This window comes from Alosa sapidissima, chromosome 23, assembly GCF_018492685.1.
Source record: "Alosa sapidissima isolate fAloSap1 chromosome 23, fAloSap1.pri, whole genome shotgun sequence".
In the NCBI taxonomy this organism is placed as follows: Eukaryota; Metazoa; Chordata; class Actinopteri; order Clupeiformes; family Clupeidae; genus Alosa; species Alosa sapidissima.
The window spans coordinates 900007-918744 of NC_055979.1; the positions used below are offsets into that span (position 1 = coordinate 900007).

At 42.6% G+C, this 18738-nt stretch overlaps 1 protein-coding gene across 5 annotated transcripts in view; it reads left to right on the forward strand.

The window, feature by feature from the left end:
- The window catches only part of rbms1a (RNA binding motif, single stranded interacting protein 1a), a 33667-nt gene extending 15276 nt beyond the window's left edge, over positions 1-18391 (forward strand). The window contains exons 4-16 of one of the 5 annotated variants that reach the window (XR_006026719.1): positions 870-961; positions 2912-3069; positions 3310-3386; positions 3833-3948; positions 5298-5347; positions 5461-5548; positions 6828-6878; positions 7753-7863; positions 8650-8730; positions 9483-9555; positions 13503-13874; positions 17116-17176; positions 17357-18391. Coding sequence is in view for 2 of the 5 variants with exons in the window: in XM_042080143.1 (XP_041936077.1) it covers positions 870-961; positions 2912-3069; positions 3310-3386; positions 3833-3948; positions 5298-5347; positions 5461-5548; positions 6828-6878; positions 7753-7863; positions 8650-8730; positions 9483-9548 (890 nt within the window). In the remaining 3 variants the exon portion in view is untranslated. The other 4 variants (XR_006026720.1, XR_006026718.1, XM_042080143.1 and 1 more) reach the window with 4 other exon arrangements.
- The last annotated feature ends 347 nt before the right edge of the window (positions 18392-18738 follow it).

Genomic DNA, 18738 nt, shown 5'->3' on the forward strand with positions numbered 1-18738 from the left:
TTTCATAATAAGCAATATGATTTGTTTGTTCATATTTTCGCTTAGCTAAAATGTCTCATTAGAGCTTATGCAAAATGACGCACAATCATTTGAATGAGGACAAAAGTGACGACAAGTGACAACAAGGCAACTCTATTCGCAAACTTCCCCCAGTTTCCCACCAGATATTCCCACATGAGATGACGTTCGCAATGATGTTTTCACTGGGAAAAATGTTCTCCCATGTGCATGAACGCACCATAGTAGCCTATGCTGATTGATGTGTGCCTGTGATTGTCATATGTGCAGGCTAGAAATTCGACTGAATTTGCATTAAAGCCTCGACAAAATGCAACCTAGGGTCTTTTTGTGAATGTACCCGAGTCAAACTTTCGTTTAGTTTACTAAAAAGAAAGGTTTTGGCAAGATGACGTCAAGTGAAAAACCAACTGCTAAAGTGAGGTTGTTCAAAACCTTTCTTTTTAGTAAACTCTGTGTAGACAAACAATGTTCTCAATGCTCGATGTTCATGTGTACCCGAAAACGGTAAATCTTAAAAGTGGCGCTACTGTCCTAATTATGCTTTTAAACGAAAGTTTGATTCGTGGTACATGCACAAAAAGACCCTAGGTTGCATTTTGGCGAGAGTTACGCTTTAAATCAGGTTGTTTTAACTAATATTATGCTGCAAGGTGGGGTTTTGTCAACTACATTTAAGTTGCCATATTAAAAATTCCAAGTTTATTCCAATTAATTCAAGTGTAGTTGATGGACTGTGCTTATTTGACAAAAGCAATTCCTGTTTTTCCTTAATAATGTCAGTATTGTCAATAATGTCAGCCCAAGAGGATGGTCCAAATGCTTTTAGTAATGTCTGCTCCCCATTCCAGGTTACGGGTTTGTAGACTTTGACAGTCCAGCATCGGCACAGAAGGCTGTCTCAGCGCTGAAGACCAGCGGTGTCCAGGCACAGATGGCAAAGGTATCATACACTTGTCAACATTAACACAGCAGCAGTCAGTTTCCTTAATACTTGTCCATTTTGCTGACTGAGCTCAGCAAGGCAGTGGTGTGTTCAGCAGCTTTTCCTCTTTGCCACTCAGTATTGGCAATCTAGCTGCAAGAGGAGTGCTTCTTGAAGATTAATGGACAACTGAATCAACAGATTAGCCCAGTTATTGAACCAGTAAAATCAAGTTTAAAAAATGGTTTAGTAAAGCAACAATCCCTGTAAACCAAAATGCTTTTACCTTCCAGGTTCTGTAATAGTGCAGAATAATATTATAATCTCATGTGACTAACCAACAGACCTCTAATTATATACATTATTTATCACTTTATACCACTACATTGATTGTATATAGAATAAGTGCACTAAAGAGTTCACGTTCATGAACTTAATGACTTTAAGCCTGAGGTGTGTTGCCCATTTATAACAGTCCTTGAACATCATTAATTATTGCCAACCTGCATATTGCCTATTCATTTGTTACCCCAAGTCAGGTGCTGCCAGAGAAACTGGTTTTCTAAGCGCATAGAGCTCTACAGTCCACCCTTTGGCCACAGTGTGCTGGTGATGGGTGCATCTCTCACTCTTCCATTCAGCCGTCAGTCAGCACATTTCACATTACTTTAGCGCACTCAACGCTTCCTCTTCCATCAATCGTGTGCGTCTGTGTGTGTGTGCGCACGTGTGTGTGTGTGTGTGCGTGTGTGTGTATGTGTGTGTGTGTTTGTGTGTGCGCACGTGTGTGTGCGTGTGTGCGCGTGTGCGTGTGCGTGTGTGTTTGTGTGTGTGTGTGTTTGTGTACATATATGCGTACTCTGTTGTGGTTATGAACAGTTGTCCTCTGAGGAATAGACTTGTTTGGCTCATTCTGCTGATCTTGTTAGAAAAGCCCAGGAGTGGTGCATACATCACTGGGAACCAATCAAGGGTGCTATGCAAATCACAGATTCATCTCCATGGCTACGACCCTTCATGAGCAAATAGAATGTATGAAGGTCATGTGATGAGTCAGATTAGCTCTGAAGAGCTAACAGCACACAAAGCTGTGTTGTGAGAGAAAGCACAGAAAGAAAACTGTCTGTATTGTTCATTGAAATTTAATTATCATGTGGGAATTGCATGAAGACATTGGGGTTAAGCAGGAAATAGTCTCATAATTTCTTTGAGGTAATCTTGGAAGATCCCCATTAGCTGGGGCATAAGTCCCAGCTATTCTCCCTGGGGTCCGACAGTATAAGATATTAATTAGGTTAAAATCCATTACATTCAAAAAAGAAAAGCAAACATTAAATAGAACACACACACCAGAACACACCAAACATTCTCTCTCACACACACACACACACACACACACACACACACACACACACACACACACACATATACATGCATTCATGTGTCTACACGTGTGTGTGTGTGTGTGTGTGTAAAACCTACAAAATAATGTTCTTATGATTCACCCACTAATTACTATTCAGATCACAGTAGTTCCGAGTTGTATAATTGACCAAGATGCTTCTTAACATGTTTTTTGGAAGTTGATTTATAATTTATTGGTGTTAATGGTGGTGCGCACAATGCACAGATTGGAGCCACAGATGCTCAAAGACTGGCCAAACGTTAACAGACGTCTGACCATTGACTAGGTCTGTGCTGCGCTTTTACCCCCATTTACACACATTCACACACACACATACACACACACACACACACACACACACACACACACACACACACACACACACAATCAGGTGTTCTCAACTTATTAGATCTTCCAGCAGGATGTGCAAATTAGCTTAACCTGCCAGTTGACCTAAGATACTCACAAAAGGGGGGTTTCACTGTCTTCCACTGGACTTGATGTCTTTCTCATTGATTGTGCTGGTTTTGGTCTCCCATCCACATCCCTGTCTCTGTCCGCAGCAGCAGGAGCAGGACCCCACCAACCTGTACCTGTCCAACCTGCCTGTTTCTGTGGATGAGCAGGAGTTGGAAAGCCTGCTCAAGCCCTTTGGCCATGTGGTGTCCACACGCATTCTCAGAGACACGCATGGCATCAGCCGTGGAGTGGGCTTTGCCAGGTCTGTGTGTGTATGGGTGTATGTGAGAGTCTGTGTGTGTATGGGTGTCGGTGTGAAATTGCAATTGTGATTTTGGTGCTGGGTGAGGTGATATTAATGTGTCTGTGCATATAAACACTCCTGTGCTGTGATGTATTTGTGTCGTTATTTGTGCATAGAATCACTGTGTGTGTCTTTATTTGTGGATGCTCAATAAATACTATTACCATCACTCATTCCCATATTCTGTCTTCCTCTCAGGATGGAGTCAACAGAGAAGTGCGATGCTGTCATCTCCCAGCTCAACGGCAAGTTCATCAAGACAGCAAGTCTCATGGGTAAGACCCAGTCTCTCCCATGGTTCAGTTGGCATGGCAACCCCCCCCCCCCCCCCCCCCCCCCCGTATGTGTGTATGTGTCTGTGGCCATTTACATGTGCATGCATCTCCTCAGAATAGATTGCTCACACTTCCTTACACTCAAATGGCTATATGGTCAGCACCAATAACAACAAAGCATGTTCCTTTAGCCTGTTAAAAGAACGATAGGATAGAGGTTAGGTTAGCCTAACGAGTAGCTGGTGGAGCTCCAGTGCCTACCGCCTCCCAGGTCTCCTGTTGACATCTGTGCCTCTGGGCACAAATCTGATGCATGACTACTGTTTTCCTCAGAATTCATTGTATGGAATCAGGCTGTATAAAGCTGTAAGAATCAATTGATCTCTCTCTCTCTCTTTTTTTCTCTCTCTCTGTATCTATCTCTTTTTCTCTCTCTCTCTGTGCAGGTTCCTCTGAGCCGCTGCTCTGTAAGTTTGCAGATGGAGGCCAGAAGAAGCGACAGATTCAGGGAAAATACACCCCCAACGGGAAAGTGTGGTCTCGGGAGGCTGAGGGGAGACTGGTGAGTCCTGTCTTCTACTTCAACTCGTGTGTGTGTGTGTGTGTGTGTGTGTGTGTGTGTGTGAGAGAGAGTATGCTTGAAATAGATTCTGATTGATGCTGGGGAAGTATTGAGATTTTAGCGGATTTAAGAAGTGTCCAGTTATGTGTGCGTGTTTCTCTTGGTAGAAATTAATATGGTAATCATCTTCCTTCCCTGTAGTTCATTGATGATGACAGCAATAAAAACATGTAAATTCAGCAGGAAATATGACTAATCATCATTCAACAGCGCTCATCACCAACCGTCCCTGCCCCCTCTACAACGCAAATTGTGTGCCCACAGCTAAACCACAAGTGCAGTTGAATGGAGTTAACCGATTGCGACGTTAAAAAGAATCAAAGTTTAGCGATCATACATGATGGCAACAAGCAGCAACATACAGAGTATGCCTAGTACTGTAGTTCTACTCCTTAAAATACTCAAACTATTTAGGCTACTGCACGTAGTCTAGGGTTATGACTTAATTCCGTAGTCTATCACATTGGGAAGTAGATGTCGTGAAAGTGAAAATATGATATTAGAAAGGCAAACAAAAGTTAAAGTTGCTTTTGACATGGTAGCCTACAATGAAGAAAAACTGATGTTCTGAATACTGATTCAGCTGTCTCTCGAAAGTTTCTCTAATTGGCGCATTTAACCGGAATATGGATTACAGGCGGACATTTTTCACCTCAAAACAGACATCCGCTGTTTTCATACGTATGGCGGAGTACCTAATCAATCGCTAATAGCACTTCTCCTCCCCTGCGCTTACATGATACTCCCACTTTTCCCTTGCCCTCCCATAAATGCATATGTATCAATGTATATTAAAATATGTTCCATGGCAGCGTGTTCAAATGTATCATGTATTTAGTATTTTTAGTTGGATATTTGATATGAGAAGAAGAAAATGGTTGTTCCAAAACACATTGCATTTAGTAGTGTGTATGTCTCACACTGGGAAACATTATAGTTTGATACTGCAGTTGAAGAAGTTAGACTTGAAGAACAATCTGTCTGTTCACCTGTTCCATTTTTAACAGCCATTCCATTATTGAACAGTTGATTACATTTCTATGTTAAAATGTAAAGAAAAGATAGAAAATAAATATTTGTGTGTGCTGTAAAGTGGTTAAAATGAAATCGGAATCAGGCTAAAAAAAGGTCTATAAAACTCTATAAAAAAATCGGAAATCTGAATCAACCCAGAAAATTGCAATCGGTGCATCTCTATATACATATACATATACTGTGTATGCATGGGCGAATGGGATTGTATGCGTCTTTGCTGTATTATGATTATGTACATTCTCTCACCTTCTTAGAGTGGAATGACCTTGACGTATGACCCCACCACTGCCACCATGCAGAATGGGTAAGTGGTGCCCTTTCAGCGTCTTTCCCCATTGGCTTTCCTAACAACCAATGCTGAGCACTGCGTTGCTGAAACAAAGCATGATTTTGATCTCTCTCTCTCTCTCTCCATAGGTACTACCCTCCTCCCTACAATATGGGCAGCAGACTGGTGCCTCAGACCGCTGTGACTCCCTATATCTCTCCTGTTTCCACGTACCAGGTGCGCCAGCAGCCTTCCTCCTTTTCCTCTCTCTCTTAATCTTCCTCTTCCTCTCTTCTTGCATTTACTCTCTCATTCCTCTCCTCTGCTAATCTCCTGTGACTGTCAGATCATTCTTCATTCAGTTTAATATGTTACTCCATCTCTCCTGACTCCTGTTTAAAGCCCATATAAAACATTACTCGTACATTTCTTGCAAATTAGTATTTGTTATTAGTGTTTCCAAAAGGGACCAAAAATGTGACTTTGTAGAGCTGCATCACGTTGTTCATGAGGGCAACACTGTTCATTAGTACAGAGGAACTTTTTGCTGACCAAGCCCCTGTTTCTATGGGAACCAAAAAATGAAGGGAGAGAATGAATACAGATGAGATGCCAAAGAACACCCCCCTCACACACACACACACACACACACACACACACCACCGACCCACACAGTCCTATGCTCTGTCTTTGTTGCTCAGAGTCTTGAGTTGTCTCCCTCTCTTTCTCTCTCTTATATACACACACACACACACACACACACACACACACACACACACACACACTAAAAAGCTGCCTTTATCATTATTGTAACAGAATGAAACTTCAACAAAGTGTTTTTCTCAGGTGATATCTCAGCTTGTTCAATTGTTTTGCCATTGCTATTCGTATAAATCACTGGCTTAAAATATTTTGCCATCTTTGCTCTAAATCACTACACAATTTGTAGCGAACCTGCATGTTTGCAAACCACAAATTGGTTCATTCTTATCCCACAAAGCTGTCACACATTTCAGTTCCATTTACCAGAGCCTGTCCTTAGGCTAAGCATCTGATATTTGGGAAGACCAGTTTTTTTTAAATCATCACTTCATGCCTGTGAACAGTGCAAGGGGTCCCATTAGGAGTATTAAGTATCTCTGGAGATCATCTGGTCCACATGATCATTTCTGTGAACAATATCTGTCTTTGTCTTCCTGTCCCCTTCATTTTAATGTAACGCCATTTAATCCCAGTATTTCAGATGTGCTCAAAAGCATGGCTTAATATAGACTTGAAATTCCCAAGGGCCCTCTGTAAGCAAGCTTCTATTGTGAAGCCATACAGAGCAGTACAGAGATGATCTATTCAGAGGCTCGACAGCCAGTCTCTGCTTCTGGCCAATTAGAGGCTCAAAATCAGGGTCTCAGCCTCATTACTACAGGTTTGGATGAGCAGGGACTGGCTGGAAACTCTGACTTGATTGGCATGATGGAGCTTTAACTTTGTGTCTGTGTCTATATGTTTGTGATTATAGGTGCAGAATCCTCCTTGGATGACACATCAGCCTTACATCATGCAGCACCCGGTAGGAAAATAATCCTCCCCTCTCCTCCTCTGTCTCACTTTCCTCCTTCTCTCTGTCTTGCTCTCTCTGTGCTGACACAGTGACCACAGACTCACAGCTCTGCTTTTATCTCCTCCTGTTCTGTCATTCTTAGGGTGTGAATGTGGATTGAAACCAGAGCGTTCGCCCCCATTCTGGATATTACTCATCCATGCTTGTGTGTGTGTGTTTGTGCATGTGTCTGTGTGTGCACACACTTGTGTGCTTGAGTGCACACTTTACTCTGTATCTGAGTTGGGGGTGGAGAGCAGGGAATGAGGAAACGCCCGCAGCTGTGTGTGTGTGTGTGTGTGTGTGTGCGTGTGTGTGCGTGTGCGTGTATGTGCCTGTGTGCGCGCGCATGGGGGCTGGTGCCATCTGCATTTCTTACACAGATGGTGGTTAGTGGAGGAAGCCTTGTGTCTCTGCCCTGCGCTGATAGGGAAATGCAGCCATTTAAAGCTGTGCCCATTTTCATACAGTCTCCCCACTTTAGCCTCTGTCAACACTATCTGTCCCTCCGCCCCTCTTGCTCCTCTGTAGACTACTGTACTGTTTGTGCCTGGGTTTTGCATTTATGCTATGATCAGTTCCTAGACCTGTGATGCCTACTGCCAGTATCAGGCCATTTGCATAAGCAAGAATAAATAACTGGGTGAATAGTTTTATATCATCTCTTGATATCTTGATCTCTTCTCATCTCTTTTATTTCCTGACATCTTTTGTTCTTTCATCTCACTTCATTTCAAAATAATTTTCTCTCTCATGACTTTCTCTTGTCACATGCATCCTAATCTCTCTCACTCTCTCTTTCTCCTTCTATCTCTTTTTCCATCCATGTGTGCCTGTCCTGCAGGGAGGGGTTTTGTCGCCCTCTATGGAGCACCCCATGGCACTGCAGCACTCCTCCATCATGGCTCCTCTCACACAGCAGATGGGGCATCTGTCTCTGGGCAACACGGCAGCGGTGAGCCTCCTCCACACCTGCTCCTCTCCTTTCCCACTCCTCCTCCTCCTCATGAATCTTCGCTGAGTCCCCTCTCTGGTTCCCCTGTGCAGATCTGCATGTCTCCATGTTAGCTAAAGAGCCAGAACTAGCTGAAAGCTCAGACAAAAATAGTGTTGTTTGGTTTGTGCTCATAGTATAACTCAAAAAAGTAAAATTATTCATGCGTCAGATATTCAAGGGAATAGTGGCTTGATATGTAATCAGGTTCTGTTCTAAGGTCCCTCCCAAGAAGACCCCAATGCACCAGTGGAAGAAAACCTGTCACAGAAATGTTATATCTATATTCAGATGCTTATGCAAATCAGATATTAGTAAATAATTTAAGAAAATCTTCTGAAACTAGAAAAGCAGACCTCTGCCTAAGCAAGTTAAAGAAAGATAATTGCTTAGATAATTGAAAGATAACAGTGTTCTTTTAATAATCCTGCAGCAAAAGAAACAAAATGTATTTGGCAGTAGAGAAAATGTATTGATAATGAGAAATCTAAAGCAAAGCTCAAATGTTATGTAAAATTAGATTTGAATGTAGAATTTTTATTATTATTTTCTGTTTTAGTTTGCTGCCCTTATCTTCCATTCCAGCTTTTTGTTGGTGGAAAAAAAATCTTTAGTGTTTATCCGTTCAGACAACTGTGTGAAAGCTGCATCTGTTCTCTTCTCTGTTCACCTCAGCGTTAACCCGAGGTGTTGTTTCTCTTTCTCTCTCTCTCTCTCTCTCTCTCTCTCTCTCTCTCACACTCACAGTTCATACCTGCCAACGCCGGGATGCAGGGCGGCTACATCCCCCAGTACACACACATTCATGCTTCCGCCGTACCCGTCGAGGTGAGCGCACTAGCAGGTGGAATTACACAGGTGCTGGGTAAAAAGGAAGAACTAACAACTGAAATGAAATGGGGGCAGTGGTAGCGTAGTGGATAGGGAGCTGGGCTAGCATGCAGTAGCTTGAAAAATTGTGGGCTCAATTCCCGGCTTCCACCGCTGTGCCCTTGAGCAAGGAACTTAACCCCTGAGTTGCTCCTTGTAATATTGTTGACGAATGAATAAATGTAGTCACACTAAAATGAATAAATGTAATCACAATTAAAAGAGTTTTAACTGCAAGGTCCTTCTTGCTTAGTTTGGTACCCTCATTAACAATAAAGGCCGTAATTAACAGAGGGAGGGTTGTTACATTAAATAAGAACTTATTTAAGAACTTTGTGTTTACTTGTCTTGGCCTTCAAACTATAATATAAACAACTTGCCGAGTTGGTTTTGGTAAAACATTCCTCAGACCTCTATATTCATGTGTCATTTGTTCTTGAGGGATAGAATGATTAAAAGACCATTCAAAAAGATCTAGCCTAATCTAACTTCAGATCTAACCTTAACTCAGTGTTATGTCAATTTCACAAGTACAAATTCTTTCCAGGTGACACTTTTGAGGGCAGTCCAAAGCTCAAAAGGTCAAAAAGATGTATATGTGTTGTTATATTCAGTGTGAGATTCGTTAGTGTTAATAGAGTGTATGAACAGCGTCATTCATTACTGTTCAGGAAAGATGATTTCAAAATGTATCTTTTGTTCATTCTCAGGACAATTCAACTCCCATTGAATCATCCAGTGATCATTCAACGTACAGTTATCAACCCAGCAAGTAGTAATAAGGTATTTACTGTCTAGTAATATACAGCTCTGTTCCATTAATATGAATGGGCCTTTCAACGTTCAAAGGTCTGATAAATCTGTATAATGACCGCTGTCCATTCTGATTAACATCTTTCATTCAAGTAGTACATTCACTTATCAGAACGGAACTTCATTGGGTTGTTAAGTCGTGATGGTAAAAGAAAGATCTTTTTTCCTGCTGTTCAGAGTAGCCTAACAACAAAAATGGACATTCTACTACTCACCTCTGCCGCAACATCATAAAATCCTATTTTTTATGGAGGCCTGGACTTTTATCCGTTATGATATCTGCACAGCACAGCAACTGACTGCACAGCAACATTCATTTATCATTATACATTCATACATCTGTTGTTCATACATTATTCATACATTCATCCACATTTTTTACCCTCACTAAATAGGAGATGATGGTGAACAGGTTCACAGATTGGGAAAACAGGCTGGCTGTGCTAGTAAACCATTTGAACAAAGGAATGATTAGACCCGGAAATGACTTGTGATGTTAGACTTAAAGGAGAATTCTGGAGCCGGTTGCACAAAACACCTTAAGTTAAAGGTGCTCTAAGCGATGTTACGCGGTTTCTAAGATAAAACATTTTTTGTCACATAAAGCAAACATCACCTCACCATCTGCTAGCTGCCGGTGCCCTGAATACACTGTAAAAAAACACGGTCTCTGTAGACAGCCCAGGCTCCAAAAACGGCAACAAAAACAACTTGGTCCAACCTGGACCATAAAAACATAACATACCCTTCACCAATCACCGACAAGATGTGCGCTTAGAGTTCCTTTTTCAAAATATTCACTCGGTATCTCACATATGGGAATGTACTCCGCACGTGCCCAATCACAGAAGCTCCAATGACACCACACTATGTCAGACCAATGACTTTAGCCATGCTGGGGCTCAACCCCACTATATATGCACGTGCACGTCCATCTCGCCTCATTCTGGTTTTCTTCTCGTGTGCAATCACAGGAAAGCTCCCCTCATCAGCTCTTGGGTAGACTCTAGCTGGCAACCACTTAACTGTTCGTAGGAGGAACCGTTAAGGATAGCCTCCGCTGAATGTGGACTAGCTACATTTAAATAAAATAAAAAGGAAACTGAGGTAGCTTCCCAGCTATATGAGGACCCAGTGTTAGCTACAAAGCTAGCTTTTACAGTTATCGTTCACACGATATCCCCTTGTGGCTACACATGTTTGGGAGTTCAGCATGCGCAGGCTAGCTTAGCCTCAAGGTGGCTGCCTCAACCGGCTCCGACCCGAATCTCATGGAGGCATCGGCCGCGGAAGCTTCCCACCAGCAGCAGGCCAGGGCGTCATGGGGTGAATTGGTGGAGGAGGACGACCCCCTCTCTCCCAATGTCACCTCTTCGGGAGCTGTTCCCCAGCCCATGTGCCCGTGAGGTGACAGAGGAAGGTGACTACGAGGGTGATGATCTATAGTATCTCCGAGCTACTCACCGCTTCAGCCCTTCTTGGAGGCTCAGATGAGGAGGATCCCACTCAACGCCCACGCTTGGTCAACTATGGGTCCGGCGGTAGGGACGCTGTTAAGATTCCGGAGGGCGATACCCTGGCTCAAAGTCCTCACGGACCAGAGAGTGTCCCCCTTCTCGCCAGATCTTTCCACGGAAATGATGTGGAACGAATGGAGGAAGTCGGCTTGTACAACCAGCCTGCGGTAGAGGCTTCGGTGGCATACCACCTCAACCCAAAGCAGCGGGGTGTTCTGACCACCTCGAAACCCAACCTCCCAGAGAAAATGGATCGGTTCACAGCCACCATCCATCAGAACTACCAGACGGCAACCCAGGGCGCGAGAGCGCTCAATGTCTCCACGCTCCTCGCCGCATACCAAGCGGAGTTGCTGGAAGAAATGGGGTCGCGGTTCATGAAATGCGATGCTACACCTGAGCTCTTCGAGGACGTTGTGGTGGTTAACGACTTCATCCTGCGCTCGGTGCGCGGAGGTGTTCAGGGCTGCGGACGCATCATGGTGCTGTCAGTCACTGGGGAAAGGGGCTTATGGCTTAACCTCTTCAGCCTGTCCAAGAAAGACAAGGCAGAGCTCATGGACGCCACAGTGGACCCCAAAGGCCTCTTTGGCTTCGGAGGAGGAAGAGGAGGGCTGTTCACCTCTTCCCCTCAAACGAGGGAGGGAAAACCGCTCAACATTGTAAATGTTTGTACAAATGCTTGTGTAACAGAGGCACATGTTCAGTTGCCTCGCACAATGTCCTCCCACCAGCTCATGTTTTGTCAGGGAAAGGGAGAAGAGTTGTTAATGTTGAGTGGCAAAAGCACTGTACACCCTCCTTGTTCACAAAACAAAAATAAAGAATCCCACACACATGTTTCAAAATGAAACTCAGTCTGGAATAGCTCTTGTCCCAGAACTCGCCATAGGATGGTTCTTCACACGCGAGCTCCCATGCGGGAAAGCTAGCTGTCGGTGGAGGCCTGGCACGCATGCACAGTAAACCCTTGGGTCTTGCAGACCGTTGCCAGGGGATACAGACTCCAGTTTCCTCGATCACTCGATCAAAGCGCTCAAGGCTTTTTCTCCCGATATTTTCTGACAGTGTTACAGAATATAACCATGTTAGGTTTCACCATAAACCAAGCGAAAAACAATCTAATCCCTTCACGCCAAACAACCCTTCCTGGGTCTCAGGCTGAATTCGGTGGCAATGACAGCAATGCTTCCGGCAATGTTTAACACATTTTACGCTGGGGGCACGGGTGGCACTCAGATAGTGTTTGTGCCTTCAAGGCGTGATGGCATCGGCTGTACACATATTACTGCTGGGGCTGCTCAGAATGAAAGTGTTTCAATGTTGAAATTGAACCCAAAACACGATTTGCACAGACGCGTGGTGATCACACAGGAATGTGTGGCGACATTGCAACACTGGTTAGACCCCCAGTTTATTGCAAAGGGGACCCCGATAGGAGCAGTGTCAATGAGAAAAGTGATATTGACAGATGCCAGCCTCAGAGACTGGGGGGCTACCCATGAAGGACAAACATTACAAGGATACAAGGATACAAGGAAGTTTATTGTCACATGCATATAGTTACTAGATGTAAGAAATGAAGTGAAATTATGTCTGGTGTCAGCCTATTTGTGCATTTATGGAGGGGGGGTAAAAAGTGCAGTAGAAGATGGGTTTAGTAGATTAAGTGGAAAAGAAGAAAGGTGGGGGAGGATTGGGATTGGAGGGGGGCACCAACAAGGAGCACCCAAGAGGGGCAAGGAAAACTCCCTTACTAAGCTTTGCTTTGGGGGCTTAGCTTTGTACATTGAATGGGATGTAGCCCAGGAACCTGCACGGGTTCCATATTAATTATTTGGAGTTGATGACACTGTTTTTAGCACTGAAACGTTTTCTCCCAGCTCTCAAGGGACATCATGTGTTAGTCAGGTCAGACAACACATCAGTGGCAGACATCAATCATCAGGGCGGGACGCGCTTAGTCCAACTAAACAAATTGGCAGAGAGTTTGTGGATGTGGGGCAGCAGCCACATTCTGTCTGTGCGTGCAACACATGAGCTATAGACCTGCTGTCACGAGGGAACCCGATGTTTGGAGAAATGCAGTTGCATCCGGAGGTGGTCAAAATTATATGACAGAGATACAGTCGTAGGCAGGCCGTCATAGATCTGTACCCCTCAAAAAAAAAACGCCCAGTGTCCTATATTCTTGTCATTTAATAAAAAACGTTTCAGCCTGTGGCTTTTCTCAAGACTTGAGAAAGGCCACATGCCGAAACATTGTTTTTTTTATTAAATCATTGGCATATGAGCAACGAGAGTGTGCAGTCTCTTTTTGTTCATAACAAAATAATTTTTAAAATCTCAAAACTTTCTTTGTTGACCCTCAGATGACACATTTCTTTCTCTTTTTTATAGGGATCAGTGATCAAGGAGTGGGAACAGAAGTAACATTGTTTCCATGGAAATAAACTAGCTTTCTCCAGGAGGATGTGACATCACATCCACACCACATTTTTTCCTGGAAAAGTCTCAACTGAAAATGGAAGTAACGTCAGCAAAACTCCTTTTGAACTTTGGTGACTGCAACTCTTGCAGACTTGGGTTGACGAAGACAACCGGGGGCAAGTTTATTTGTTTTTCAAAAAAGAAATGATATGTCAAGTGATTCACATCTTTTATAAGGACATAATTGTGCTTACAGGGGCACAACCATTCTTTTTTGTTTTGTTTTTAAGAAGTGTGACACAAACACCCCTGTGACCAGTGTGCTAAAGTGAAGATGACAAGGTTTGATGCTTTTCCTTATCAAACTACCCTCTTGAACTCTTTTTTTTTAATTGGTTTTAAAATTAGTAAGAAATGTGTGCTGTTCCAATGAAATAAAAAAAAACATGAGCAAACAAAAATAGCTAAAAAAAAAATCCAATCCCATTCCCAATCCCAATTGCTTTCCCTTGCTGTGGTTATGGGGCTGACATTCGCATGCAGTGATTTGAGTGAAACTTAAAAAAAAAAAAAAAAACGAACCCACGAACCTAGCTGGTTTTATACTAGGATGCACTGTGTGTGTGTATGTGTGTGTGTGTGTGTGTGTGTGTGCGCGCGCCGTGTGTTTGTGCACACACATGCTTGTGTTTGCGTGGCTATGAGAGTGTGTTTGAATATTCTGCAGTTTGAGCTTCCTTCAAATCTTTGCCTTCTAAGTCTGATGTGATGTTGTAGTTTTAGGTAAAAAAAGTTGTTGTCTTGGGTGGGTGGTCTGGGGACAGGGCTCAAAGGTTGTTGTGGGGGAGGGAGGGAAGGTTGGGGATTTGGAGCTCAGCATGGTGGGGAGAGGGTATATGATAAAAGAGATTTTATATTTCACACAGGTGATTTTTGTCTTTGGGTGGGAGGAAGGCTAGCAATTAGCAAGGCCTGTGGAAATGTTTATTTCTAACTCTGTGATGAAAATGCAATACAGGCGTTAATTCAATCCAGCACCTTAGCTGCTAAATGTCATTGTGCGTTAGCAGCTAAACTGCATTGTTTGAGTTTCCCTCCATGACTTTCACTATTTTCCAATGAACTGGAAAATTCTTTGGCAACCAGGGCATGTATGAAATGATCTCTTGCCCAGGACAGCATCATCTCCCAAAAGTCTCAATAGTTAAGCAATACTTTCCAATGGTTAAATTCATATTGTCTGCACCTGATTTTATTTTTTGTTGGTAACTACATCCAAGGTATTCTGTGATGTTGTTTAGACTGTGCTTTCATTTGCTTGACATTGTGTTGCTCCACAAAGTGGAAAAGGGAAATTGGATGGACAGCTACCTGTGTGTTTGAAAAACTGGCAGTATGTAGTTTTTGTTGTTGAAGGTGGGGAAATGCATGACGTTTAAAAGCAAGGCATATGAAAAATGACTCCTTATATTGCCATACCTTTCATGCCTTCTTTTTTTGTTTCAGGGTTTTTTGCATTTGCATCTGAAACACAGACAGAGGATAGCTATATATATATATATATAGAGAGAGAGAGTTTTCTCATCATCAGAAACTACACACTGCACCTGCAAACAAATAGGAGAACAAAAAGAGATGAACAGTTAAAATCTCCCTCAGAATACATCAGTGTTTTTCTGTCCTCCCTTGAAGCACCACAGGATCAGTCACTTATACCTGATTCACATCCTGCCTCTGGCTGAATACACCTCATCAAATCCAAAAACAGAGCCAAAGGGTTCCGGCCTGGTCTGAGGTCACTTGGGCATGGCATGCAATTTATTGTGACCTCTAATTTTGTAGTGTTTATTCCATTATCACAGAATATAAACTGACTTCCATATATATTTATGGCTTTTTTTTTTGATCGATTGATTTGAAAATGTCTCAGCTTTTGTCTTTGGCCAGAAGCTGGCTATGGAGACACTCATTTGTCAATGTATCTGAGGGAGAATCTCTAAACACCTCTCTTTTCTGAAGGGAAATCAACATCACACAGGAGAACAGAATATTACCAAAGACCATCAAATGATAGACCTCGCTGGAGAGTTAGATCAGACAGTCACTGTGCAGAATCCAGTTATGTCTCCTTGACACCCAAAGGTAGAATTTTGACCAGGGTTAGATTCTTCCCTGTTGGCTGTCCTTGTCATAGTTTGTCATATGTTGGAAGTTTGAAGGACTGGACTAGCATGTAGTTTGGATATTGTGCCTTTTTTGTTCCCCTGCATTTAGGTTCAGTTCAATTTCTTCACAGGCCGGCCTACATTGATGCAGTAAAGGTTTAAGTTATGTGACACTATGTGAACCATGACGACTTAGTCCTTAAAAAGTCCTTATTTATAAAACATGGTCTGTTTTTATTTGTTTTTGTAACACAGAAATGGGGCAGTTTTATTAGGATCAGGCAATAACACAGGAAACCGCTAGTTCATAGCTACGCCAAGACAAAGACTTGTTTGAATGCTCCTAACGAACTGAAGCTGAGAAGGGCTTTCTTTCCTTATTATTGATTAAGGCTTTCCATTTGATCAACTCAATGAACTATAGATATAAAAAATATTGTGGTGAAGGAGTTAGTATGGAGTGGTTGTTTTTGATGTAACGGTCTGCATGGCCGATGAACTACCTCAGAGTTGCATGAGCTCTGTGTTTTTTGTTGAGGTGTGTGGTGGGGGGCATGCAGGTTCAGTCCCTCCCACTCCAGAAGTCCCTCTTACAGAGCACAGGTCCAGCTCTGGAGCTGGACACTACACTACAGGAAACCTCTTCTTCATCTTCATCTTCCTCCTCTTCTTTGTCCTCCTCCTTCTCTTCCACCTCTTCTCTGAGGAAGCGTCCAGTTTTTAGATTAGGTTATTTTTCTTTCTTTTTTTGTAACATGGCTGATGGTCTTTGGTTGGAAGACTGTGGCCACCTATGCATTGAAGGTGCTTGACCTGGTCTATTTGGTTGTTGCTTCTGCCAGCCATTGTGATATGTGCTGAATTTTGGGCACTGAGAGAGACTTGAATGAATGGATAATATGGTATGTTCAATTCAGATAAATGTACACCCTCCTGACAAAGATCCCTCTTGTTAATGGGAGGAGGGCATTTTCCCAGTAACCAAAGCAAACTGTCATCATGGTGATCAAATGGTGGATATTTTCTGTCAGTAAAGTCCTCCATAACCAGAACATCAACCCCTCAAGAAAAATCACATGAAGTGGTAAATTAAAGTAATAATAATTTATGCGGTGAAATTTTGCACAGACAGACAATTGCATAGAGATGTTTGTAAGATCAGTACAGAGTAAATCCTTTTTTTTATTTTATTTTGTTTTTACAAGAACCACAAATGTGCCAGTCCTAATTATGTCCAATCCAAGGAAACGGCTTTGTTATTTTTGCATTGTTTCTTACTGCCGAACTGTTTTTTTTTATCTTAATTTAAATATCAACCAGTAGATTTAAAAAATACCTTGTCATCGTTTCCTCTGTCAAACCTTTTTTTGAAATAAAATTGAACCTCAGTCTGTTCCCAATCTCTTGCTTTACTGCAGTTGTGTAGAAGAATGGAGTCATCAGCCACTCAGAGGGAAACAGAAAAGGCATCTTCTCTTGGTGGACATACACATACACACACATTCATTTATTTGTGTTAATATGACAGATGTGTGTGTGTGTCTGTGTGTGTGTTCAAGTGTGTTCAATGAGGCCAATGACAATGCAGGTGTGGGGAGGAGACTGAAGTGACTGTGTGTGTGTCCTGGCAACATGATTGAGTAATGGTCTTTCCAGCAGATTTGGGCTCTGGAGGAGGCCTCTAATCCAACACCGCTGAAGTCACTGCTGGGATGCTTCCCCTCCCCGGACCCCCAGCACCTGGGCGATACCATCCAGAGTCCAGAAGTGGGAACGATGGAGCCACCCAACCCCCTCACTATACACAAACACACACGTTGTAAAGGTTTTGGACCTACAGTATGCTATTTTTTTGACACATTATGCAATTATTATATTGGCATTTTCCCCATGTTGTGACTATTAAGCATACTGGGTGGTGAGATAGACATTTAAATGTAACTCCCCCACTGTAGAGGTGTAGACACACAAAAAAAGAATAGTGTGAGACCGCATACTGAGCATATTGATTTTGATGCTCTTGTTAAAAATAATTGTAAAAAATAATTTAAAGATGAAGAATAATTAACAAGAACACATAAACGACACAAGGTGGAATAATTAAAAGACGAACAAAACTTAGTGCAGAAAGGGTAATTCATCAGCGCTTCGGCGAACATCTGGTGCGTCTACGGGAAGGCACAGTCTCGTACTAGTAAAAGAGGATCGCCGGACAACGCAGATGTTTACTTATTTATACGTTTTAATGCATAGGTGCACAACAATAAATGACCAACGTTACGATGTTTACTACATCTTCGTCAGAGTCCAAAAACCTCTGTGTTGCTCCGCGGATACTCTTACTAGTACAGAACTCCGTGCAGTTAGTATAACAGTTTGGTCTTCAGTTTGGATTTAAAACTAGCTACAGTTGGGCCCATTTCAATGTCATCCGAAAGTTGGTTCCAGATCTAAAAGCTGCTTCACCATGTTTTTACGGTTTTACGAACAGGTTTTTCTCCCGAGACCTGAGAGGTCTATAGGGTGTGTGTACTGCTGAAGCATGTCTGATAGGTATTTAGGTCCTGCTCCATTTGCAGGTTTATTAACAAGCAGTAGCGCTTTTAAGTCAATTCAGTAACTTACTGGAAGCCAGTGCAGCCAGTACTTAAGAATTGGAGTAATGTGGTCAGTTCTTTTAATTTTTGTGAAAACCCTAGCTGCTGCATTTTGTATCACCTGAAGCTGTTTGATAGTCTCTTTAGGAAGGCCTGTGAAAAGCCCATTTAATCAACCCTGTTGGAGATAAATGCATGAATGAGTTTTTCTAAATCATGTTTTGACATTAGCCCTCTAAGTTTGGCAATATTTCTAAGGTATTGATTTCATGTGGCTTGATGGCGTTTTAAGCCCCCACCGTCGACTTCAAGGCACCTAAACCCTAACTTTAACCCTTGCCTAACCCTAATGCCTTTCATGCACCATTGCCTGGAAGACGACGTTGGGGGTTTAAAACACCAAACACTATTCACGTGGCTGTTGATAGTTAAATCACTGTCAAT